The 27,894-nt window shown below is 33.1% G+C and overlaps 1 protein-coding gene across 1 annotated transcript; it reads right to left on the bottom strand.

Moving 5' to 3' along the window:
• Positions 1–1,753: 1,753 nt before the first annotated feature.
• LOC143230063 (zeta-sarcoglycan-like) lies at positions 1,754–27,894 on the bottom strand. The gene is made up of 4 exons (XM_076463063.1): positions 27,737–27,894; positions 8,319–8,391; positions 7,670–7,793; positions 1,754–5,225 (listed from the first exon to the last, which is right to left on the bottom strand). Exons 1-4 carry the CDS (start codon positions 27,765–27,767, stop codon positions 5,055–5,057), a joined length of 399 nt encoding a protein of 132 aa, XP_076319178.1. The 5' UTR covers positions 27,768–27,894; the 3' UTR covers positions 1,754–5,054.

A 27,894-nucleotide genomic window follows, 5' to 3' on the forward strand; every position in this document is an offset into this window, starting at 1 on the left:
ATTAAAACAAAAGTAATTTTCGTAAATATTCAAATATAAGAAATTATTTTATATATGTGATGAAGTTAATTAATTAATTCTAAATTCAATGTAAAAAGTGAATTATTTTAAGAAATTATAAACAAATATAATTAATCCAGTAATTCATAGAAAGAAACGGTTTCCTTGTGTGATTGTAGACAGACAATTAATCCCTAATTGAAGATAATAAATTTGATGTCATGTATGATTATAAACGAAGATAGTTAATTCCATAATTAAACACAACAAAGTGGTTTTAATGTATGATCATAAAAATAATTTATCAATGTAGAAAGTGATGTTCAGTTGTGAATAAAATAAAGCTACATAATTTCGTAATTCAAAGTAAGAAGATGTTTTTTTCTGTGCGATACCAAATAAAAATAATTATTCACTGAACTGCATGTAAAAATGTAATTTTCTTGTATAGTCATAAATAAAGCAAATTAGCCCCCGTAATTCAATATAAGAAAGTAGTTTATCTGAGTCATAATAAATAAAACATATAAATCCTGTAAATCTATGTAGAAAAGTATCTTTTTCAGGTTGTTATAAGTAAATATAATTAATAATATAATTCGGTGTGAAAAACTGATCTGTTTGTTTATAAAGAAATGTAATGAATACCGTATTTCGGTGCAAGAAATTAGTTTTTAATTTGTGAATGTAAATAAAACTCATTAATCCCATAATTAAACATAAGAACGTTGTTGTCCTGTATGATTATAATGAAAGCTAATTAATCCCATAATTCAACATAAGAACGTTGTTGTCCTGTATGATTATAATGAAAGCTTATTAATCCCATAATTCAACATAAGAACGTCGTTGTCCTGTATGATTATAATGAAAGCTAATTAATCCCATAATTCAACATAAGAACGTCGTTGTCCTGTATGATTATAATGAAAGCTAATTCATTCCATAAGTCAGAATAAAAATATTATTTTTTTGTGATTATAATCAAAGTTAATTAATCACATAATTCAATATAACTGTTTTTTCTAGATTATTATAAACAAAATTAATTAAATTCATAATTCAATTTAGGAGAGTTATTTTCTTCTATGATTACATAAAAAGTTAATTATTCTTAAAGTTAAATGTAATAAAATGGTTTTCCTTTGTGTGCATAAATATAGTTAATTTATCGCATAATTATAAGCAAGAATATAGTTGATCTATGTGATTATAAACGAAGATTATTTGTCCAGTACTTAATTATACGAAAAAGGATTCTTATGTATGATTATAAACCACGATAATTAATTCGATATAAAAGTGTTGTTGTTTTTTATGTGATAATGTACAAAGCTAAATAATCCTTTAATTCAATATGAGTAAGTGGATATTATCTGTGATTGCAAACAATGATTGCTAATACCATAATTTAAAGTAAAGAATTTGTTTTTATGGATCATTATTAACAAAGATCATTAATCCTATAATTCTGTCTAAGAGAATTGTTTTTCTGTGTGACTACAAAGTAAGCTAATCCGATAATTAAATGTAAGGGAAAAAAATTACGTATGCGATTATAAACATTTCTAATTATCCCCATAATTCAAAATACAACGTGATTTTTCGGTGTCTGTATAAACAAAGCTAATTAATCCCGTAATTAAACTTTAAAAAATGCTTTATCGTGTGTTTATAAACAACCATAAGAAATACCACAATTATAAATAAGAAAGCAACTTTTCTGTGGATTGCAAACAAAGATGATCCCATATTTCAAACTATGGAAGTTTTATTATTATTATAAACAAAGATAATTAACAGCATAAATTGATCAATGTAAGAGAAGAATGTTCTTGTGTGGTTACGAACAGAGTTCATAAATAGTATACTACAATATACAATTCACTGTGTATTTATATGTAAACTAATTAATCACTTTATTCAAGAAAAGAAGTGGCTTTTTTTGTGTTTTCATAAGAGAAACTAACCAATTTATGATTCAGTGTGACTATAGTCGAAGTTAACCAATTACAAAATTCAATATAAACATGTATGTGTAATTATAAACAACACACATAAATCCGATAATTTAAAGTAAGCAAGTAGTTCTTTTGGTTATTATAAATAAAGCTAATTAATCCCATACTTCAATTTAAGAAGTTTGTTTTCCTATGTGATTATAAATAAAGGTAATTTATCATTAGTATGAAAGTAACTTTTCTGCTTATTATAAACAATGATGACTGATCCCATGATACAATACAACAATGATGACTGATCCCATGATACAATACAATAAGATAATTTTCTGTATGATTGCAAAGAAAGCTAATTGTTCCCCGCTGAGACAGCGACAACTCTACGGATTTAAAACGCTAAAATCAAGGGTTCGTTTCTCTCAGTGGACACAGCAGATTACCTGATGTGGCTTTGCTATAAAAAAAAAACGCAAACAAATTTAACTAATTCAATATAAGAAAGTGATTTTCATGTGCAATTATAAAGGAAGCCAATTAATCCGATAATTAAGTACAAGAAAGTGTTGTTGTTGTTGTTTTTTTGTTATTGCAAAAACGCTCATTAATTCCAGAACTTAATGCAATAAGTGATTACACAAAGCTTTTAATTCTACAATTCAATTTAAGAAAGTCGTTTTCCAATGATATTATAAAGGACGCGAATTAATTCAAAATAAGAAAACTGTTTAATTGGATAATTATAAACAAAACTAATTAATCTCATAATTTGGTTTGAGAAGTTTAGTTTTTTTTGGCTGATTGTAACCAAAGCTGATTAATTTCATAATTATGTGTAAAACAAAATTGTTTTTCTGGGTCATTATAAACAAAGTTAATTTATCCAATAATTTAATGTTCGAAAGTGGTTTTTCTGTGTGATTGTGAACAAACCTAACCAGTTCCAAAATTCATTCTAAGTAAAACAATTTTCCTGTGTGATTTTAAACCAAGTGATTTGATACTATATTTGAATGTAGGAGAGATTCCTTCCTACGTATTGGTAAACACAACTAGGCCTGAAACGTCGTGTCAAAAATATTTGCTTCAGAAGTCCTGTTAAAATCGACTTCAATGTGTAAGTTGGTATGTTCAAAAATCACGTCAAAAACATCCATTTAAAAATCTATTTTAGTTTACAATAAAAGCCAAAATCTACGTTTTGAAAACAAAAGTAATAATTCATTTTAATATTTTAAACACTGTAAGATAATTAACAGGTGGTAACAACTAAGTTGATTTGTTTTACTAACATTAATCATACATAATTTGAAATAAAAACATGATTTTGATACGTTTAGTTTAAAGAGCTTTACAGAGTTGATTCGTTTTAGTAACATCACATATAAGTTAACTTAAAAATATCATTTGTATATGTCTAATGCTAAGAGCATTACGTACAGATAGTAATGAACCATTATTTTATAGTGTGATTTTTAGAAGTTTGAAATAAAACCTTTGCTTCAAGTTTCATCAGATCACTACGTACGTGTAATGGATTCACAGAAAGAGAGTTATGGTATGCACAATATACGAATACTGTTAGTTTTACTGCTGCTTTAAGTTTATTTCAATCATTAAATACAGAAATATGATCAGAGCAGTCACGTCAACACCTTTAATGCCGCTCTCTTCTTTCGTATACCATTTTGTAACAAAACACCCAAATAATTCTTGGAACAGCAGATGACCATAACATAATTTCCAAAACTCGGGTCAGTCAAAACTATAATATAACTTTATCTGTATTTATAAACGCGCATTTCAAAGAAGTATACTTTCTGACGTCATTACAGATCCCAAGAAAAAATATTCTAACTTCTGGCTTTCCTTCTCAGCTACTAACACTAACCCTATTTTACAATGTATTCCTTTCGTTGGACCTTCGTACATGGTCACTTGCTTGAAGGTCTTGAACGAACGACAGTCAGTGTCCACCCCCCAAAGCTTCAGGCACGTTCAGTAAAGGTCACAAGTGCTAAAATTGTCAGTTTCGTAAGTCACAAGAAAACCAATAACTAAAACTTTATTCTGCTTTTCGATTTTGGGAAGTAATTCGAACACGTCACAAAGGTCACTTGTGAATTACCTCTTTGATAAAACAGCGAACGTGAAAAAAAAATTAAAGTTTTAGTGAAACAAGGAAGAAGAAAGGGTAATATTGGGTTGAGGAATAATTCGTGAGCGTTTTTTCAAGTTAACAAAATATATTCATAAATGAAACGCTTTCGCAAAATATTTCATGTCATTTGGTAGATAATTTTTTGCTCTAATAGATGGTGTGTTTGATTTTCATATGTCTTTAATTTTTGCTTTCATTTTCAGCTCATTAAATGGAATGTCAAGTGGACAAAATCGAGCATTTTCGACACCATCTGCTTTTCGCATTTAATTTCTTGCAATTTCGTTTACAACAATGCATACTATATACCTAGGTATTACATGAAATAAAGTATCATAATAAATGTTTTGGGTGTAATGTGTTCATGCATTGAAGTATTGTATTGTCTTGCATGTAATGCTTGAATGAAATTATTTAAAAACGCTCACGAATTATTCTTCAACCTAATATTTCACATCCTTAAGGACTTCCTTCTACCTTTTAGACGAGCCCCCCCCCCCTGCTTTTTCCAGTGGCACAGCGGTATCTCTCCGGACTTCCACCGCTAGAAATCAGATTTCGATACCTGTGGTGTGCAGAGCACAGATAGCCCTTTGTGTGGCTCTGCGTTTAACTACAAACAACAACCTTTTAGAACGACTGGTTCACATTTTTTAAAAATTGTTTGTAAAGTTATATAGCAGTCCGTCACAGCATTTCTCGAAAAATAACCCACAGTTTTCACAACATCCAATATGTCCATGCGAGGGTAACCTCTCTACGGTCGGTTCAATGATTTCCCCGCGAATGAGTCTCTGGGGTCGAAGAGCTGTTGATCGACAAATATTAATTCCATTCTATATCTTCTTCCACAATTGCTACTCACAAAGAAACATACGTCAGTCTTTCGAAACAAACAAAGATATTCGGGAAATTTGACGTCCTCCTAACAAAAGCTATTTGCAGACTTCACTGTCGGCCTGACAACGACCCTCTGGTGGCGAGAGAAAGAGGCGGCCATTCTCACATACGCACAGCTGGTGGATGCCCGTATACGTACGACCTCGCGTAGTTGGCAAGGCCGTCTTGATGTTTCTTAACTCAACCTTCTCCGAGTCCAGCCAAATCTGAAATGAAATTAATCATGTGTTGACAGTAATGTGTGATAAACACATCTCAATAACCAGTTAATCATGTGTTGACAGTAATGTGTGATAAACACATCTCAATAACCAGTTAATCATGTGTTGACAGTAATGTGTGATAAACACATCTCAATAACCAGTTAATCATGTGTTGACAGTAATGTGTGATAAACACATCTCAATAACCAGTTAATCATGTGTTGACAGAAATGTGTGATAAACACATCTCAATAACCAGTTAGTCATGTGTTGACAGTAATGTGTGACAAACACATCTCAATAACCAGTTAATCATGTGTTGACAGTAATGTGTGACAAACACATCTCAATAACCAGTTAGTTTTAATTAATACTGGCGCGTCTTTTAACTTGATAACTTATAATAAAAGTAATATGGTCAGCAAACCTGGTTACATATATATATATATATATATGGTAGTAATTCTGGTTACAATTAGCAGTTTTTGTTATAAACTCCGTCTGATCAGAAATTCTGCTTAAATACAACGGTATTTCTTATATATATACATATTCCAGCTTTCATCAGTAATTTGCATTATTTATGGCTGTTTTCGTTACATATTCTAACTTTGATCAGTAATTCTGGTTAAATATGAGGTTTTCCTTAGACATTTAAACTCTGATCAGTAATTCTGGTTACATATAACGGTATTTATTATATATATATTCATATTCCAGCTTTCATCAGTAATTTTCATTATTTATGACTGTTTTGGTTATATATTCTAACTTTCATCAGTAATTCTGGTTAAATATGAGGTTTTCCTTAGACATTCCAACTTTGATCAGTAATTCTCGTTACATATAACGGTTTTGTTATATTTATATGTATATAAATCTTTCAGCTTTTATCAGTAATTCTTGTTAAATGTGGTTGGGTTTTATTATATTTTCTAACTTTAATAAAAAAAATTCTAGTTGCACATCACGGATTCGTTGTATATTCTGGTAATTTTGGTTAATATGGCGGATTCTTACTTTTATTGGTAATTTGTTTCATAAGAATTCTTTATGCTTACATAATGTTCATATAAAGTTGTTATGGTGTTAGATATTTTAAACAAATGGTTGTGTATTCTATTAGTTTATGTCTTTATACCCAAAAATACTGTTGCGATTCATTCAGTTTGACAAAACGTGAACATCTCCAAGTGATATCTCATTTCATAACCCTACTACACAGTCCACTTTTAGGCCAACGGTATTTCCATTTACATCTTACTTCCAGGAAGAAATCATTAAGAGTTTGTAAAAATTATAATATCCTAAAGGCAATCGAAACTATATCTTACCGAGAACGAAACCACGTCAATAACAATAAAGTACTTCGTCCTTATTACGACAATAATTGACATAACAATGATAAAGATAGGCCATATTCCTACATAACAACGATAAAGATAGGCCATATTCCTACATAAGTATTACTGTGACTCATTTTATGTCGTGATTTCTTGTACAAGAATATTACTATTTCGTGGCAACGGTTTCTCCAGTGTTTCACGTGTGGCAGGTTTAGTTTGGTTTATTTTAAATTTCGCGCAAAGCTACATGAGGACCATCTGTGCTAGCCGTCCCTAATTTTGCAGTTTAATACTAAAAGGAAAGCAACTAGTCATCACCACCCACCGCAAACTCTTGGGCTACTCTTTTACCAACGAATAATGAGATTGGCCGTCATATATATAACGCCCCCACGGCTGAAAGGGCGAGTATGTTTGGTGGATGGTGATTCGAACCCGAAACTCTCGGATTACGAGTCGAGTATCTTAACCACCTGGCCACGCCGGGCATGTATTAAAGGTCAATTCTCTGTAACGCAACAGTATGACATCATTATCATTACTGCTACGGTTTCTCCCGTATTTTACATGTTACAAGCCAAGTCTTTCTGATGTTACAATATAATATCACTACTGCAACGATTTCTGTTGTGTTTTACTTGTTACAAGCCAAGGCTCCGTAAAGCTAGGGCTGGAAGACATTACTTCAAAGATTTCTCATATATTTTACTTGTTAAAGGCCCAACAAGTCTCTGCAACGCTAGAGTACAATTTCGTTACTTGTTAAAGGCCAAACAAGTCTAGTGTTTGCAACACTAGAGTAGAATGATGTTACTTGTTAAAGGCCAAATAAGTCTCTGCAACGTTCGGATAGAATATCAACACTGCAAACCGCTACAGTGAGGGTTCTGTTATTTCAAAGCTACCTTCTGTAATTTTGTCCCACATTTTTCTTGGTTTACTAACGTGATACTTTGATGAATGCAGGTAGATCATAACTGTTTTATCTGATTGTTTCGATACGTTTACTTACTTTTTTTTAAAGATTTATTTAAGAAAAGTTCTTATGATTTTAAAAGACAGTATTAATTCACATATAAAACATGTCGGGAAACTACTCACCCTTCCTTCTTTAGATTGTAGTGTCAAATCTTTTCGACAGGCGGCAGTAATATCACCGGCTCGTGATTCTATAGCCACGCCTTCTGGTGCTTGAACTTTCAGAGTACGTGTTGGCGATTCGAGCCTGAGAAAGAATTTACCAGTAAACAATCTATAAATGGTTTACTCCACAAACGAGACAATTACAAATAGAAACCTTAACAATGCTTCCTACGATTACAGCTTCCCTATCAAAAAACACTAAGATTTAATATATATATTTTAGTATATGTGTAGGAAAGAAGTATGTGTGCCCATATATGCGTTATAACAATTTATTATTACAATTATTTTGTTTGAAATTCCACAAGGATGAATATGTTATTTGTTTGTTTTCTTTCTTCTCCAAAATTTCTAATTTCTGAACATGTTTAATTCCGATTTCAAAACTTACCATTTAAAGTAATGTCACGGTGAGTTTTTCACTAAAATAGAAACAGTTTTTGGTTTTTTTTTTACTTCGTTTCATACTTTACGGTATTAACTGTTCCTCTTTATCTTTTGAGTAAAAAAAATGTTAAGTTATTTGATATGACCTTGAAGGAAACAAATACAGAGATTACTGGAAAGACGTATAACAAACCAAGAAAATAAAATGGTTTCACATAACCTGAGTTGTTGGAAGGATTCTGACCGCACCAGGGAGGTTTGGATAGATCCATCAAATGATACTCCTCCTGACCCTAAAAAAACGAGATAGAATAAAGAAACATTTCTTGTACGACCTTCATTTAGAAACGTCGCTGTTTGTTTGTTTTTTGGAATTTCGCACAAAGCTACTCGAGGGCTATCTGTGCTAGCCGTCCCTAATTTAGCAGTGTAAGGCTAGAGGGAAGGCAGCTAGTCATCACCACCCACCGCCAACTCTTGGGGTACTCTTTTACCAACAAATAGTGGGATTGACCGTCACATTATACACCACCACGGCTGCTAGGGCGAGCATGTATAGCGCGACGCGGGCGCGAACCCGCGACCCTCGGATTACGAGTCGCACGCCTTACGCGCTCGGCCATGCCAGGCCAGAAACGTCGCAACAATTACAATCCACGATTTATCGGAATGTTAATCAGGCTTTTCCCACAAGCACCACGCATGCGCAGTAGTACAGATGAGATAAAATACTTGTGATCGCATTAATTAACTGGGTAGTTCCAAGTGCTTTACACATTCGTTCACTTGTGCGTCTTTCCTCATTCTACCACATGCCGGTTAGTTAGGAGCTGTACAAAAATAGAATACTTTCGGAGCGTGTTTACAGTTATTTTAAATGCGTTCGTTAGAGAACTTGGACGATAATAAAGTAACATAGCACACAAGAGAGAAGGGATGCTCAAACTTTGCAATGTACGAAACGTATGTTTATGTTTATCTCTCTCAAGTCTCACGAGATCATTGACTGTAACATCGGAAATCAATACGTTTGAAATAACTCGCAATCAACTCACGAGTCAAAACATTGATTTATTGGAGCTTAATCGTACTTTGTGAAAACGATGTTCCAGATCTGGTCTGTTCTTGGATCCCCCATCATCAATATGACGGTCATCGTCATACAATACTGTAACAATCTTCAGTGAAGGACTTCTAGGATAATAGTAGTCGACCTATCTTAATATCCTTACCAGATAACCTCATCGGCTTCAGTATAACGTTTATCTAGACCCAAACCATGTAATCGACTCAGTTTTCGAATAGTTGTAATATTGTAAACCTCAGATTTTTTAATTTATATCAACCTTAACTTCGTATGTCATTTTTTTTTTACTGTGTCAAGAAATATACCTATGTTTATTGCAATGACTTTATGGGTCGGAAGGTTCTCTTTCGTAACGAAAGCCATTGTTATACGGATGAGCTATGTACTGGCTTAGTATGTAAGATTGGAATTATTGTCCTATAAATACTGATATTTACGCTGTTTCTTTGCACTCACAGAACATACTGGAGTTAGTTTGTTTTTTCTCTAAACTTTTGATTCTTTTAGCCCTAAATCATTTAAAATATCTCTATTTACATATTCATTTCGTATGCTATTGAACTATTTACAAATAAACCGTGACGACATTACACTGTATAGTGGTTTAAGAATTCGCTGTGAACCCAACAATTTGACGCTAGATGTTTCATCAAAGACGCCACGGTTTGTATCTGTGGCGACACACTCACTACTCCCAATTTAATACACAGCAATCATACTTGTAAAGTGTGGTTAACTGTGTGTTTATGGATATATATATATCTTTATTAAGTAGATGCTATTATTTTCTGTACATTTTCAGTATGTATATACACAAGAAATCATATGCATATATTACTAAATTTGAAATATATATGTGATATATTCAAACTAATATCTACTAACTGTCTGAAAATAGTTTAAGTTACATTATGGACATATCGATGATCATAATAGTGACTACACAGTTAGTGTTAACTTAAAGTTATTCACTTACTTAAGTCTGGCTTCGTAACAAACTTCTCACATTAGAAACACACAACGTTTAAAGTTCAACAGAGGGGGAGGTTCAGTATGAGGTAGATCTTCCTAATTTTAATTTCAAATCTTGCTGCAAAATATATTTTTTTATTGTTTAAGTAATAATTAAAGTGGAAATAAGGTAAGTCGTGGTAGAGGGAAGGAAAATAATATAAAAGTAACATCGCAAAACAAAAAAAATTTTGCGTAATTAAATTTACTGGAATATGACCTTCTTTGTCACGGCTATTATCGCTGTTTTCAAGTTGAGGTTATCAGGTTAGATTCCTAACTATTTAACCATCTGAAATGATGGGGGTTATCAATAAATGTCACGAGTATTATGGACTTTATGGAGCCCGACATGGCCAGGTTGCATAAGGCGTTCGACTCGTAATCTGAGGGTCGCGGCTTCGAATCCCAGTCATACCAAACATGCTCGTCCTTTCAGCCGTGGGGGCGTTATAATGCGACGGTCAATCCCACTATTCGTTGATCAAAGGAGTAGCCCAAGAATTGGTGGTGGGTGATGATGACTAGTTGCTTTCCCTCTAGTCTTACACTGTAAAAATAGGGACAGATAGCCCTGGTGTAGCTTTGCGGGAAATTCAAAAAACAAAACAAAAACGACTTTACGGAATTATCTGTTTTGTTTATGATTGGCCAGAAGAAAGCTCTTATACTTCCTTTACGACTACGCCCAAACTAATTCTGAACTACTAACCATACAAACATATTACTTAAACTTAGCGAAACCTACAAGAATTATTCTAGACGTGTACGACCACACTAAAAGAACTGGATTCTAGAAACCATTATAATAAAACAAGACAAGCTAACAGCTTGATCTCGTAATGTGATTTTTTTTGTATTTATTGTTTGCCCAATATATTTTTATACTAAGCACTACATTAGAGTTTAATATTTCCTCTAAGATGTACACTATTCCTTAACTCAGCTATTATTCCTCCCCTCGAGGTGATTGATTATTAAATCGGAGGGCTGATAACTTTGAAGTCAATGATTCGATCCTTGCTGTAGTTACAAAGAAAAAAGCCTATTGAACAGCATTGAGCCTCGTAATCATTAAAATATACTGACTTGTAATAACAACAGTGATGTAGAAATGACATTAAGAGTCAAACATTATATACTCTTAAAACTAGTGATTGGCGAAGTTTCTCTTCAGGTAAAATTTACCAGTTTTCAGTATTTATATCTTGGTTGTAGCAATGAAAGTGGGGATTAATTACGTAACTAACAACAGCTTCTTACCAAACAAAACTACCTAAATATACCAGGAAAAAGTAGTTTTTAGTGGGGATTAATTACGTAACTAAAAACAGCTTCTTATCAAACAAAACTACCTAAATATACCAGGAAAAAAGTAGTGTTTAGTGGGGATTAATTACGTAACTAACAACAGCTTCTTACCAAAAAAGTAGTTTTTAGTGGGGATTAATTACGTAACTAAAACTACCTAAATATACCAGGAAAAGTAGTTTTAGTGGGGATTAATTACGTAACTAACAACAGCTTCTTATCAAACAAAACTACCTAAATATACCAGGAAAAAGTAGTTTTTAGTGGGGATTAATTACGTAACTAACAACAGCTTCTTATGAAACAAAACTACCTAAATATACCAGGAAAAAGTAGTTTTTAGTGGGGATTAATTACGTAACTAACAACAGTTTCTTATCAAACAAAACTACCTAAATATACCAGGAAAAAGTAGTTTTTAGTGGGGATTAATTACGTAACTAACAACAGCTTCTTATCAAACAAAACTACCTAAATATACCAGGAAAAAGTAGTTTTTTGTGGGGATTAATTACGTAACTAACAACAGCTTCTTATCAAACAAAACTACCTAAATATATCAGGAAAAAGTAGTGTTTAGTGGGGATTAATTACGTAACTAACAACAGCTTCTTATCAAACAAAACTACCTAAATATACCAGGAAAAGTAGTTTTAGTGGGGATTAATTACGTAACTAACAACAGCTTCTTATCAAACAAAACTACCTAAATATACCAGGAAAAAGTAGTTTTTAGTGAGGATTAATTACGTAACTAACAACAGCTTCTTATCAAACAAAACTACCTAAATATACCAGGAAAAAGTAGTTTTTTGTGGGTTTAATTACGTAACTAACAACAGCTTCTTATCAAACAAAACTACCTTAATATATCAGGAAAAAGTAGTGTTTAGTGGGGATTAATTACGTAACTAACAACAGCTTCTTATGAAACAAAACTACCTAAATATATCAGGAAAAAGTAGTTTTTAGTGGGGATTAATTACGTAACTAACAACAGCTTCTTATCAAACAAAACTACCTAAATATACCAGGAAAAGTAGTTTTAGTGGGGATTAATTACGTAACTAACAACAGCTTCTTATCAAACAAAACTACCTAAATATACCAGGAAAAGTAGTTTTAGTGGGGATTAATTACGTAACTAACAACAGCTTCTTATCAAACAAAACTACCTAAATATATCAGGAAAAAGTAGTGTGTAGTGGGGATTAATTACGTAACTAACAACAGCTTCTTATCAAACAAAACTACCTAAATATATCAGGAAAAGTAGTGTGTAGTGGGGATTAATTACGTAACTAACAACAGCTTCTTATCAAACAAAACTACCTAAATATATCAGGAAAAAGTAGTGTGTAGTGGGGATTAATTACGTAACTAACAACAGCTTCTTATCAAACAAAACTACCTAAATATATCAGGAAAAAGTAGTGTGTAGTGGGGATTAATTACGTAACTAACAACAGCTTCTTATCAAACAAAACTACCTAAATATACCAGGAAAAAATAGTGTTTAGTGGGGATTAATTACGTAACTAACAACAGCTTCTTATCAAACAAAACTACCTAAATATATCAGGAAAAAGTAGTGTGTAGTGGGGATTAATTACGTAACTAACAACAGCTTCTTATCAAACAAAACTACCTAAATATACCAGGAAAAAGTAGTTTTTAGTGGGGATTAATTACGTAACTAACAACAGCTTCTTATCAAACAAAACTACCTAAATATACCAGGAAAAAGTAGTTTTTAGTGGGGATTAATTACGTAACTAACAACAGCTTCTTATGAAACAAAACTATCGAAATGTATGAAAATAAAATAGGACTTAATCACGTTTCTGGACTACAAACATAGTGGTACGTCTGAGGGTATATAAGTCTGAAATTCAGGGTTGATTACCCGCAGTGGACGATACCCAGACATCTCATTTTGTGTTACTTGTGTTTAATATAGAACAACAAACTACTTATAATCAATGTTTACTAGTTTAGAGTAATACTCATTCGAATTGCTAACATTGATTGTTTATTCTCTGCTACTTTTCCTGTGTGTTCACATGAGAGACGAGATTTCCACCAACGTTCGTGTTATTTCTTCTACATTCTATTAGTTCTTCCTATCAACAGCTGTTTATCTAATTCTTTAATGTTTACATTGACTTTTGAGCCGAGGCTAGATATTTATTTTATCAGAGGAGACCTGCGAACGAGATTGTGTTTATTAAGACAGAAACTAGAACATTCTATCCACATTTCTCTTTCGTTTACCAATCTTACTTTCCATGTCTCACTGTTGAATCTTCTGTAAGGTTTACATTACGCCAATTAGAGGAAATTTACCTTTTTCTTGCCACCTGTAGCCTGATCCATGTAATCTGTGAGACATAAGTGAGATATGTGGTGTAAAAGTAATGAACGAACATTAAAGCTTAATAACTATTAAATGAAATTGTACGAACAGCAAAGTAAAAAATTTTGCGAAACATTAATATATTCAATAGAGAAGTAACGTAGTGTGAGATAGTTAATACATGCTAATAGAATAGTAATATACCAAGGTAAGAAAATCCTGCTGTGTACTTATCTGGATGGGTCGTGGTTAGTAACTATCAATACATCTGACATCACAACTTGCTTACGTGACTGATGTTAACATCTTTAACATATTACGTGACTGTTAATATCTTTAACAGATTACGTTATGACTGTTAATAGATTAAGTTATGACTGTTATATCATTTTTATCTTACACTACATTTTTTTAATATCTAATTTTATGACTTGATAGCCAACTTATAATTTATGTTTAGTTTGTTATTAATAAGGCTACACCTGACTAGATCTCTTAGTAGATTAATTGAACCATGAAATATATTCTTAAAAGTAAAGTAATTGTAAGAAGTTCCGTTTTAAACACATAATGATGGAAGTAAAACATCAGCAGACAAACATTACCTGTAATTCGCTAATCTCATTTTGGACGGAAATAGTAACACATAAGGGATAGGCAGTAAATAATCATCTTTTTAACAGGCAGCATAAAAACAATCTAGAAGTTAGGAATATGTATCAAGTTATACGTTCTAGGCTTACACTAAATATTTTGTTGTTTTCGTGATAAGGCCTCCATTGGAAATTTTACAAATTATTCAGTGCAACATGTTTAGTAGAAATGGATAATCAGAGGTGAAAAGAACGTTATTAAAACAAATCACGTAAATATGTTCTCATTTTATAACCGTAATTTAGTTAGGTTAAGCGCAAACATTTGACAGCCGCGCTATGTTTCAAAAAAAGAGTTGTGATTAAGTTGTTTTATATTTTAAAGTGAACTTCTAATCTAAACAAAATACATTGACTTGTGATAACTACTGGATAGGAAATCTTTGTGATTAAAGTCAGACACTTATCTCATGAATAGGTGGATTGTTTGGATATTTTCATGTTTCAGTGAAGGTAGGCCTAACTCACGATAGCAGTTTTAAAGCTTTTACTTCTTCTTTGTTTAAATGTTTGTTTGTTTTTGAAATTTCGCACAAAGCTACTCGAGGGCTATCTGTGCTAGCCGTCCCTAATTTAGCAGTGTAAGACTAGAGGGAAGGCAGCTAGTCATCACCATCCACCGCCAACTCTTGGGCTACTCTTTTACCAACGAATAGTGGGATTGACCGTCACATTATACGCCCCCACGGCTGGAAGGGCGAGCATGTTTAGCGCGACGCGGGCGCAAACCCGTGACCCTCGGATTACGAGTCGCACGCCTTGTTTAAATATTTATTTGAACATAAATGTGAATTAGACACAGATTTATTTTAAATACATCATAAAACTCCACAACCATAGAGGATACATAGTGTCGCTCTAAATATTTGAATGTAAGAACTTTAATGTTGAAGAAAAATAGTTTTCTTGCATAAAGCAAAGTAAAATAGAATTAATTATACAGTAATATGAGGGTTATTACTTTAAGAATATGTTAGTAACTAATTTCACCTCTAGGGAATCCTTAATGTCTGGATGTTAGTAGCGAAACAGACCATTAAGAAATATTTCATATCTCGATGTTACTAGATAAATGGACCAGTAAGAAGCTAGCCATGTTTGATGTTAGTAGTTAAATGGATCTCTTAGAAACCCTTAATGCTATAATGCTAGTAAAGACCTGAACATTTGAGAAACATTTTACGTATACATATTAGTAGCTAAATGAACCAGTGAGGAAGTTTTGATACCTAGGTGTCTTTAAATAACGTATAAGTAAATAAGTTGAATAGATATCTACAAGAAGATCTCTATGTTCACAAATATTGTACTGAATGGCCCCCCAGTGGCTCAACGGTATGTCTGCGGACTTAAAACGCTAAAAATCGGGTTTCGATACAAACCTTGGTGGGCAGAGCACAGATAACCCATTGTGTAGCTTTGTGCTTAATTCAAAACAACAAGAACAGCAATAGTACTTAGTGTTTTGGAAGTATTGAACGTGTGTTTCTGAATGTTTTGGAAGAATTGAACGTGAGTTTTTGAATATTTCGGTAGTATTGAACGTAAGTTTCTGAATATTTTGGAATATTTTAACGTAAGTTTCTGAATACTTTGAAAGTATTCAACGTGAGTTTCTCAATATTTTAGAAGCATTGAACGCGGGTTTGTAAAAATTATGATACTATTAAACGTGAGTTTGTGAATATATTGAAAGCATTAAACGTAAGATTCTGAATATATTGAAAGTATTGAACGTGAGTTTTTGAATATTTTGAAAATATTAAACGTGAGTTTCTAAATATTCTGAAAGTATTGAACGTGAAAATCTGAATATTCTGGAAGGATTGAACGTGAGTTTCTAAATGTTTTGGAAGTATTGAACGTAAGTTTCTGAATATTTTGGAATATTTTAACGTAAGTTTTGAAATATTCTAGAAGGATTGATCGTGGGTTTCTAAATGTTTTGGGAGTATTGAACGTAGGTTTTTGAATATTTTGAAAGTTTTCAACGTGAGTTTCTGAATATTCAGGAAGGATTGAACGTGAGTTTCTAAATGTTTTTGAAGTATTGAACGTAAGTTTCTTAATATATTGAAAGTATTGAACGTGAGTTTTTGAATATTTTGAAAATATTGAACGTGAGTTTCTGAATATTTTGAAGTACTGAATGTAAGTTTCTGAATATTCTGGTAAGATTAAACGTGAGCTTCTAAATGTTTTGGAAGTATTGAACGTAAGTCTCTGAATATTTTGGAAATTTCAACGTGAATTTTGGAATATTCTTGAAGTATTTAACATAAGCTTCTGAATATTCTGAAAGTATTGAGCGTGAGTTTCTGAATATTCTGAAAGTATTGATCGTAAGTTTCTGAATATTTTGAAATTATTGAACGTGAGGTTTTGAATATTCTGGACGTATTAAGCCCAAATTCACGAATCTTCAGTTTCCAAATTCTCTAAATGTACTAAACACGAGTTTATTATTTTTCTGAAGACATTGATTCTGAACATTTTGAAAGTGACTTGTATATCAAAGTGTCTATGTGATTATAAGTACACATATGTTTGTCGTACGTCAATTAATAATTCATAAATAAACCCGAAGAAATTGTAATATTATAATAAAGTGCCGGTTTAAAATAAATAAATAAAATATACTCAATAACCTGAAATTAATTGTCCACAGTTTTCTCAAAAACAACCTCACGTTCTTTATTCACCAGTCAAAGAACTTTCAGCGGTATCATCTACCTCGTAGTTTGAAAGGAAGAATATAATAAACAGCTGAGTATCCATGGGACGTCTGCTGATACTTAATGTTAATGAAACGTGTATTTTAAAGCAATGTTATTTTATAGGTAAGACTAACCGTAAACATCGAGCTACTTCGAAGCAAACTATCTGTAAATATTTAATAATCCGAAGAGGTCGTTGAATAGTAAAAAAAATATACTGAAGAAGTGAGAATAGAGGATCCATGTGGGATAAAGATGAAATATTTCATAATATGAATGAATACATAATAACTGATGACAGGTAATGAAAATGAAGTAAACTATTGGATGAAAAAAGCTCAGATTTTTTTATCTATATATTCATCTTTTAATAAATGGAAATTATTGTATACTAATAAGTTTTAGGGCCCATATTTAATAAATAATAATAAATAAGTACAACCATACGATGGAAAGGGAAAAAAAAACATATAGTCGACCCACCTTCTATCATCACAGTTAATACTAGCTGCTGTAAGAGATGTACCAGGAGCGAGGACAGTTCATAATGTGGAGGTGTTTATTAAACACATAAATCATAATGTGTAGGTGTTTACTAAACACATAAATCATAATGTGTAGGTGTTTACTAAACACATAAATCATAATGTGGAGGTGTTTAATAACACATAAATCATAATGTGTAGGTGTTTACTGAACACATAAATCATACTGTTTAGGTGTTTACTAAACACATAAATCATAATGTGTAGGTGTTTACTAAACACATAAATCATAATGTGTAGGTGTTTACTGAACACATAAATCATACTGTTTAGGTGTTTACTAAACACATAAATCATAATGTGTAGGTGTTTACCAAACACATAAATCATAATGTGTAGGTGTTTACTGAACACATAAATCATAATGTGTAGGTGTTTACTAAACACATAAATCATAATTTGTAGGTGTTTACTGAACACATAAATCATAATGTGTAGGTGTTTATAGAACACATAAATCATAATGTGTAGGTGTTTACTGAACACATAAATCATAATGTGTAGGTGTTTACTGAACACATAAATCATAATGTGTAGGTGTTTAATAACACATAAATCATAATGTGGAGGTGTTTAATAACACAAAAATCATAATGTGGAGGTGTTTAATAACACATAAATCATAATGAGGAGGTGTATAATAACACATAAATCATAATGTGGAGGTGTTTAATAACACATACATCATAATGTGGAGGTGTTTAATAACACATAAATCATAATGTGGAGGTGTTTAATAACACATAAATCATAATGTGGAGGTGTTTAATAACACATAAATTCATGTCCAAAAATGTAAAATTAGTCGTTAAATTAAATGCTTATTCTATTACTAAGTAAAAAAAAAATTATTGTTCTCACTTAAATAACAAAATTAACCAATTCAACAAGTTATTCACACACCACATTATCAGTAAAGCAAACCAGATACTACATCATCCATTGAAACACAACAGGCAGACACTACGTCATCCACTGATACACACCAGTTAGATACTACATCATTCACTGATACACACCAGTCAAATACTACATCATCCACTGAAACACACCAGTCAAATACCACATCGTCCACTGATACACACCAGTCAAATACTACATCGTCCACTGATACACACCAGTCAGATACTACATCGTCCACTGAAACACACCAGTCAAATACTACATCATCCACTGATACACACCATTCAAATACTACATCATCCACTGATACACACCAGTCAGTTACTACACATCATTCACTGATACACACCAGTCAGACACCACGTCATCCACTGATACACACCAGTCAGATACCACATCATTCACTGAAACACACCAGTCAGATACTACATCATCCACTGAAACACATCAGTCAGATACTACGTCATCCACTGAAACACATCAGTCAGATACTACATCATCCACTGATACACACCAGTCAAATACTACATCATCCACTGATACACACCAGTCAAATACTACATCATTCACTGATACACACCAGTCAGACACCACGTCATCCACTGATACACACCAGTCAAATACTACATCATTCACTGATACACATCAGTCAGATACTACATCATCCACTGATACACACCAGTCAGACACCACGTCATCCACTGATACACACCAGTCAGATACCACATCATCCACTGAAACACATCAGTCAGATACTACGTCATCCACTGAAACACATCAGTCAGATACTACATCATCCACTGATACACACCAGTCAAATACTACATCATCCACTGATACACACCAGTCAGACACCACGTCATCCACTGATACACACCAGTCAGATACCACATCATCCACTGAAACACACCAGTCAAATACTACATCATCCACTGAAACACACCAGTCAAATACTACATCATCCACTGATACACATCAGTCAAATACTACATCATCCACTGAAACACACCAGTCAAATACTACATCATCCACTGATACACACCAGTCAGATACCACATCATCCACTGAAACACACCAGTCAAATACCACATCGTCCACTGAAACACACCAGTCAAATACTACATCATCCACTGAAACACACCAGTCAAATACTACATCATCCACTGATACACACCAGTCAGATACCACATCATCCACTGAAACACACCAGTCAAATACTACATCATCCACTGAAACACACCAGTCAAATACTACATCATCCACTGAAACACACCAGTCAAATACCACATCATTCACTGAAACACACCAGTCAAATACTACATCATTCACTGATACACACCAGTCACATACTACATCGTCCACTGATACACACCAGTCAGATACTACATCATTCACTGATACACATCAGTCAAATACTACATCATCCACTGAAACACACCAGTCAAATACTACATCATCACTAATACACACCAGTCGGATACTATATCATTCACTGATACACATCAGTCAAATACTACATCATCCACTGAAACACACCAGTCAGTTACTACATCATTCACTGATACACATCAGTCAAATACTACATCATCCACTGAAATACACCAGTCAAATACTACATCGTCCACTGATACACACCAGTCAAATATTACATCGTCCACTGATACACACCAGTCAAATACTACATCATCCACTAACACACAGCAGTAGGTACTACATCGTCCACTGAAACACAGCATTCGTCCATTGCCAACGTACCAGATTTAAGTACCTTTGGAAGTACTTCATTTATTGTCAACGCCACAGTGACGATATACCTGACGTTTGTAGCCCAACTCCATTGTATTAACAAATACAATTAACTCAGTCGTTCGACCCAAAATATTTTTCTTCAATGCTTAAAAAAATATAGCAAAAGTTCTGATAAACCTGATTGTTTCCCAAAGATTTAAGCCTACTTCTGTGAAACTTCGTTATTAATTGTATTTCACAACGGCTGGTATAGGCATTAGCACTTTTATTAATAAGAAGAGAACAACGTTTCGACCTTCGTATGTCATCTTCAGGTTAACAAAGAATTCGTTATTAATTAAAAAATTATAAACGAGCACATATTTCATAAGCAAAATATATAAATAAAAATTCTTAAGTGTAAACTTAAACACAAAGAGATACGTTGTTTTAAATATATGGTTTCTCATAACAATAGTACGTTTAATATGTAACTATTATTTGTCGTTATTATTTTTAATAAATACACATTTATTTCAACCAATTAGCAAATTGTGGGTTTGCATGTAATAAACGTCACCGACGTAGGCCTTTAAGCAACGCATCGCATATAAAGAACTGACAAAGTAAATTAGATTAAACACTACAATTACAAGATAGTTAAAAATTAATTTAATAATTTGTGATATTCGTTGGTCCACAAATTCAATTAGAGACAAGAATATGAAACCCTATAACCCGAGGTGGATCTTTATTCACTAAAGGCGTACTGGGATCCACAAAGCAGTGAGGGTACAGAAGTAAAACTTAAATAGAATTCAGAATATAGAAATAAGTCTTAAACATATCTAACGCACATAACAATGAAGTAGAACAACCATTGTTTAACATTTTATTGATACCGTGTATACAATATACGAGTGTGACAGAAGTTGTAATAACCCTTGTTTAATATTGCTATATCTTGATACCGTGTGTACAATATACGAGTGTAACATAAGTGGTAACAACAACTGTCTGATATTATTATATCCTGATAACGTACATACAAGATTTTAGTGTAATAATTCTAACGTTTTTAGTATTAATAAGAACTAAAACCACTTCTAACAGTTCTTGTTGTTTTGAATTAAGCACAAAGCTACACAATGGGCTATCTGTGCTCTGCCCACCATGGGTATCGAAACCCGGTTTTTAGCGTTGCAAGTCCGCAGACATACCGCTGAGCCACTGGGGGCGCTTCTAACAGAGAGAAACCGAACGGATATCTCAATGTCATAATAATTTTCCCGTGGTTCAATATTTATTAATAATTTAGACTTATTATGTTAATTGTTACTCTAGATTTCTAGAATATATTATGTTAAAATTATTTACTTAAATAATTTTTACTTTGGTCCAACCTCTGACATCATTTCACTCGTTGTTAACAGTATTTTCCTCACGAAGATCAAACTTTCAGAAAAACAAAATGTAAGCGTTTAGTGTTACCCCACAAGACTAATTGTCTTAATTTCGAACTACACAGAATTGCTAACTGATAATATTTCGGTTTCCAACACCATTTTAAACCTTATTAACACACACAAATACAATTTTTATTCTTATCAATAAGTTTAATGACTGAAGTTACCACATAAAAGTACAAACAACATTTACCATTATTTACTGGGTGTACTTTCACAGGTTCCCCGAAAGCTTTCTCTTTCAAGAGTAAATAAAACCAAAATTAAAAGTAACAGTTACTTATGTTTCGTAATTTTGAAGTTCGTATGTTGAGCACAATTCTTCTCGTGATTCATGGCATGTGCATATTTTATTAACATCACTAGAGAATAAATTCAAACACTACGTGTCCCTTACGTTATGCCATTTTACTGTCTTCTGACTGACTGGCAGACAACACACTACTATGTATTGGTAAGAGTTGTTAAAACAGGTGACCCCTTCCGGCGGCCTTCAGCCCCTTTTGAGAAAATAAGTTACTTGTTGAGGTTACCATACATAGTATTTATCCTTACCTACCTGTTTATTGACTATTGTTACCATATCAACATGCACAGTATTTATTCTTAACAATCTGTTTATTGACTGTTGTTACCATATCAACATGCACAGTATTTATTCTTAACAATCTGTTTATTGACTATTGTTACCATATCAACATGCACAGTATTTATTCTTAACAATCTGTTTATTGACTGTTGTTACCATATCAACATGCACAGTATTTATTCTTAACAATCTGTTTATTGACTATTGTTACCATATCAACATGCACAGTATTTATTCTTAACAATCTGTTTATTGACTGTTGTTACCATATCAACATGCACAGTATTTATTCTTAACTATCTGTTTATTGACTGATATTACCATATCAACATGCACAGTATTTATTCTTAACTATCTGTTTATTGACTGATATTACCATATCAACATGTACAGTATTTATTCTTAATTATCTGTTTATTTACTATTGTTACCACATCAACATGCACAGTATTTATTCTTAACTATCTGTTTATTGGCTATTGTTACTATATCAACATGCACAGTATTTATCCTTAACTACTTGTTTATTGACTGATATTACCATATTAACATGCACAGTATTTATTCTTAACTACTTGTTTATTGACTGATATTACCATATCAACATGCACAGTATTTATCGTTATTCATGTTTACTAATTGATTTTACCATATAAACATACAGAGTGTATCGATCTTAACTGCATGTTTATTAACTGATGTTACCATATCAACATACACACTGTATTTATCTTAACTACATTTGTATTAACTCATGCTACAGTTACGACAGAAAGTGTTCGTATCACTGCGTCCCGAGTAGTTTTTTGCTCATAACTTAAAAAGTATCACGATTAGGCTAATAGACATATGGTGTATTATAAATATTATACTAACACACATCTACATAAATTTTTATGTAAATTAAACAACAAATAAACTGTTTATAAACAAATAACCAAAAATAGGAGGAGCAGAAAGTGTTCGTACAGTTCAGAACGTGTGAAAAAACTGATATTCCCGTAAACATTTTGTTTAATTTGGTGAATAAGCTACATTATACCATTCCAGAACTAGATACTGGGTTCATAATTATTGGAATTTAGCCACAAAAAATTTACTTCCGGCAATTTAGCGCCGTCTCCTTCATTATCTGCTTGGTCATCATGGCGAACAGGAAAGAACTGTCCAGTGATTTAAAAAACCGAATTATTGTAAAATACAAGTCTCGTGTGTCTCTTTCTGGTATTGCTACACAACTTAATGTGCCGAAATCTACTGCAAAGCATAATTGCCAAGTTTGAACTTACAGGATCAACTGCTAACCTCCCTCGTTCCGGACGTTCAACCAAAATTCCAGAGAGAACCAAGAGGAAGGTTCTCAGAGAAGTTAGTAGGAACCCTCGTTTAACACGTAATGACATACAGAAACTGGTAAGGGAAACTAAGGTTGAAGTAAGCACCTCTACAGTTACGAACATATTACGCTCTTCTGGATTCAAAGCATGCCGTCCTTGTAGAACTCCATATTTAAAGCCTGTTCATTTAGAAGCACGATTGAGGTATGCAAGAAAGCATGTAGATAAATCCTTTACCTATTGGAAGAGTATTCTTTGGTCAGACGAGACTAAAATCGAGCTTTTCGGCCACAATGATGTTCACTATAATTTCTTTAAGAAGGGGGAACGAAATCTTCCAAAGAACACCGTCCCTACAGTTAAACACGGAGGTGGCTAGATCATGCTATGGGGTTCCTTCTGCTCTTCTGGTATAGGCAGCCTTCACCGCATCAACGGAATCATGAAAAAAGAAGAGTATGTTGATATATTAGGCACTTATACCAAGAATGATACTCGGAACTTGCGGCTTGGGCGTTGTTAGATCTTCCAGCACGACAATAACCCTAAGCACACATCGAAATATGTGCAATCCTGGTTGCAAAGGAACCATATAAGCGTTCTGGAGTGGCCATCGTAGTCACTCCATCTGAACCCAATTGAAAACGTTTGGCATGAGTTGAAGAGCAGGGTTCATCAGCGTCATCCGAAAAACTTGCAAGAGTTGGAGGCCTTCTGTAAAGAAGAATGGAAGAAAATACCAATCGAGTACTGTGAAACGATCATGTAGGGCTATGAGGAGCGATTGCGCCAAGTAATTCACCTGAAAGGCTACACAACTGACCATTAAAGTAGACGCGTGAACACTTTCTTCCCCTCCTATGTTTGGTTATTTGTTTATAAACAGTTTATTTGTCGTTTAATTTACATAAAAGAGTGATGTAGATGTGTGTTAGTATAATATTTATAATAAACTAAGCATCTATTAGCCTAATCGTGAACCTTTTTGAATTATGAGCAAAAAACCACTTGGGACGCAGGGGTACGAACAGTTTCCGTTGTAACTGTACCATATCAACATATGCAGTTTATTTATCGTTATTCATGTTTATTAACTGATGTTACCATATCAACACAAGCAGTATTTATCGTTATTTGTATGTTTATTAATTGATATTAGCATATCAACACAAGCAGTATTTTCCATTACTACTCATTTCGAGTACTCTACTTGTGTATTTCAAACAGTTAAAGTCATATGCATACAACACTGTTTAATGTGGCCCGGCATGGCCAGGTGGGTTAAGGCGTTCGACTCGTAATATGAGGGTCGCCGGTTCGAATCCCCGTCGTAACAAACATGCTCGCACTTTCAGCCGTGAGAGCGTTATCATGTGACGATCAATCCCATTATTCGTTAGTAAAAGAGTAGCCCAAGAGTTGGCGGTGGGTGGTGATGACTAGCTGCTTTTCCTCTAGTCTTACACTGCTAAATTAGGGACGGCTAGCGCAGATAGCCCTCGTGTATCTGTGCGCGAAGTTAAAAAAAAAACACTGTTCAACTTTGAACGATAGAGCGAAAGTCGCTAATGTAAGAATTAATTGAAAGAAATTATTTACAAGTAAGTGCTTGTGAAGACACTAAGTATCACGTATAGATTATTTACGTTCTCTGATGTCCAACCACCGTTTCACATCTTATCTAGTAGTTCCACATTCTCCATGTTTCCAGAACAAAAAGACTCGATGCGTGAGAAAAACCCATAAGTCAGAGAATGTGTTTTTCAAAATGGTATATTGCTGCTTTTAAAGGACAGGTGGATATGTTTAAGATGTTGGGAACAACGAAAGATAATTTTCTTTCGTACATTTTAATGTCGGGAAACAGCTTCGAGATTATTAGAGAGCGCACGTGCTTCCAACCAGGAATAAGTGCACGTGGCAGCTTCTAAGTGTTTGCGCGAGAAAGTGAGCTAGTCAAACAAAACAAAAAAAAAAATATAAAAATAAAATAGTCATTCTGATTTATTTCTGTCATTTGAAAAATTTTATGTAAAATTTAAGGGAAGTTTATGGTGGTAGGCTGACAGTTATTAACCATCGGATAGTGTTACTTTAACATCTACGTGCATTCTAACACTTATCTCTTTTTCTTTGTAATATCACGTAATGAATTTCATAAAATATTCCATGGTATATATATTTAAAGGTCTTCAATGAAGATCTTAGGTTTTACAGTTTGCCAGGAGGAGGATTTGAAACTATGATTTAAAGTATAATTTAGTTTACGATCACGAAGAATAGACAGTTAATAGGCAGTGGGTCATATTATGTTCAAACATGTTTTATTAAGTAAGATAATTCATAATTATGAAGGTATTAAAATGGCATTTGTAATCTCAGTGTTCTAATTTATTGATCAAAAAAACTCTGTGCCACCATTTACTGTTTTGTTTTCAAATAGTGTGCTGCTAATATAGATATATTAAGTCTTTTGGAAAACAATATATCATTAACTTACGAATTTCTTGTTTCAGTCATTATATCAACTCAGTATAAAATATTACCAGAATTTACCTCGAGTTTCTATTAACTCTGTTATGTTACTTTCCATTTCTTTGTGGTTTCCAATATTTAACGCTTACATAAAAACACGCTTAATTTATTCGAAATCTGCGATCATAACTATCAGTGCGAATGTCTTTAAACCTATTTACAACTGATGGTTAAACCTTTTTTATTGCATGGCAGTAAGTAGCCTAGTGGGTTGTGTCTGACTGTAAGTCTGAGAATACGTGTTTCGAGTCCTGTTGTTGCACTTTAGGGGCCGTAGGTGCGTTATGAGAGTGACTGTAATATTACACTATTCGATTAGAGTAACACACCAGTTTGCGGTATGTGTTTTTAACTAGCTACTTTACCTTTAGTCTATTAGTTCAGAATTAAGGATGGCTGGTGCAAATTCCATCCTCCATGAAATATCCATCATGTTAATTTGCAGGTTTTTTGGTAACAAACACTTGTACGAATACTTTATTAAAATCGAATATTTCGAAAACAACTTAAAACGCACGCGTTTTAACATAACATTAAGATATGACTCATTAATTTACGATATAAAATTAATATTTTATTCATTATAAATGAATTGCATCATGGGATGTTATATGTGGCTTAAATGAAGCAGCTTATTGATTAAGAGAACTTGCAAAATCTGTTAAGATGATAATAGAGAGACATGATTTTAAAACTAAGATTAACTGGTAACTACAAGATAGGTTACGTGATGTCAGAACTATGTTGAATACACAAATACATCCGATATGGAAGTCTCCATAGAATGACATGTATCAGAGATATATTTTAGCAATGGCTAGCGTTCCGTTTCGAACCCCAAGTATTCATATTTAAAAATCCTAAGTCGAGAATATCATCTGTACTAAATTACATGGAAAAACAAAGGAATTTGGATCAACTTTGGGGTACCAGAAATACTCAGAAAAAGACTTGCTACAAGTCGTATCCCGTTCGTGAAAGCAAAGTTTTGACATGTTATAGCAAAGTGAGAATCCACAAATACGAAAATCGAAGGTAAAAGTCCATGTGTCTCACACAACACGGAACACAATTACCTTGTGCATAATTTACTTCCAAGACGTATCCATTCAACCATCGCACACAAAAGTAAACCGAAGCATGAAATGAGTATTCATGTTATTCCATATCAGTGAAGTGAATCGCTATTTCTGTGTTATGATATTACTGAAATGGACGCTGGGAAACCGTCCTTCTCGTACACTAGGTAGAATATTGAAAGCATGCAGGGAGGAGTGATGTGCTTTGTATATAGTAGCATTATGTGTAAGCGATATCAAATATAAATGAGTCAGTTATGAGTTACTGTACTAAGCTATTTAAACGAAGATCATAGTCTTTTAGTGGTCAGTAATACTCACCACTGAATCGGAAGTTCTCTGTTCCTACCATGACCTCATCAACATCTGCTCGGAAGATGGTTCGACCCTCATTGTCTTTAATTGTGAACTCTTCAGATATGGCTTCTACAACGGAATCCCCTTAAAAACAGAAAAAAATAAAATAGTGCAGATAGAAA

This window comes from Tachypleus tridentatus, chromosome 10, assembly GCF_004210375.1.
Source record: "Tachypleus tridentatus isolate NWPU-2018 chromosome 10, ASM421037v1, whole genome shotgun sequence".
Lineage (NCBI taxonomy): Eukaryota > Metazoa > Arthropoda > Merostomata > Xiphosura > Limulidae > Tachypleus > Tachypleus tridentatus.

Bases quoted from the DNA above. Each gene is read 5' to 3' on its own strand.
- LOC143230063 (XM_076463063.1), bottom strand. From the start codon at position 27,767: ATGGTAGGAACAGAGAACTTCCGATTCAGTG. The intron at 7,794-8,318 runs GTTATGTGAAAC...ATTCTTTCTCAG, and splicing joins GAATCCTTCCAACAACTCAG to GCTCGAATCGCCAACACGTA. The intron at 5,226-7,669 runs GTGAGTAGTTTC...ATTTCATTTCAG, and splicing joins TACAATCTAAAGAAGGAAGG to ATTTGGCTGGACTCGGAGAA.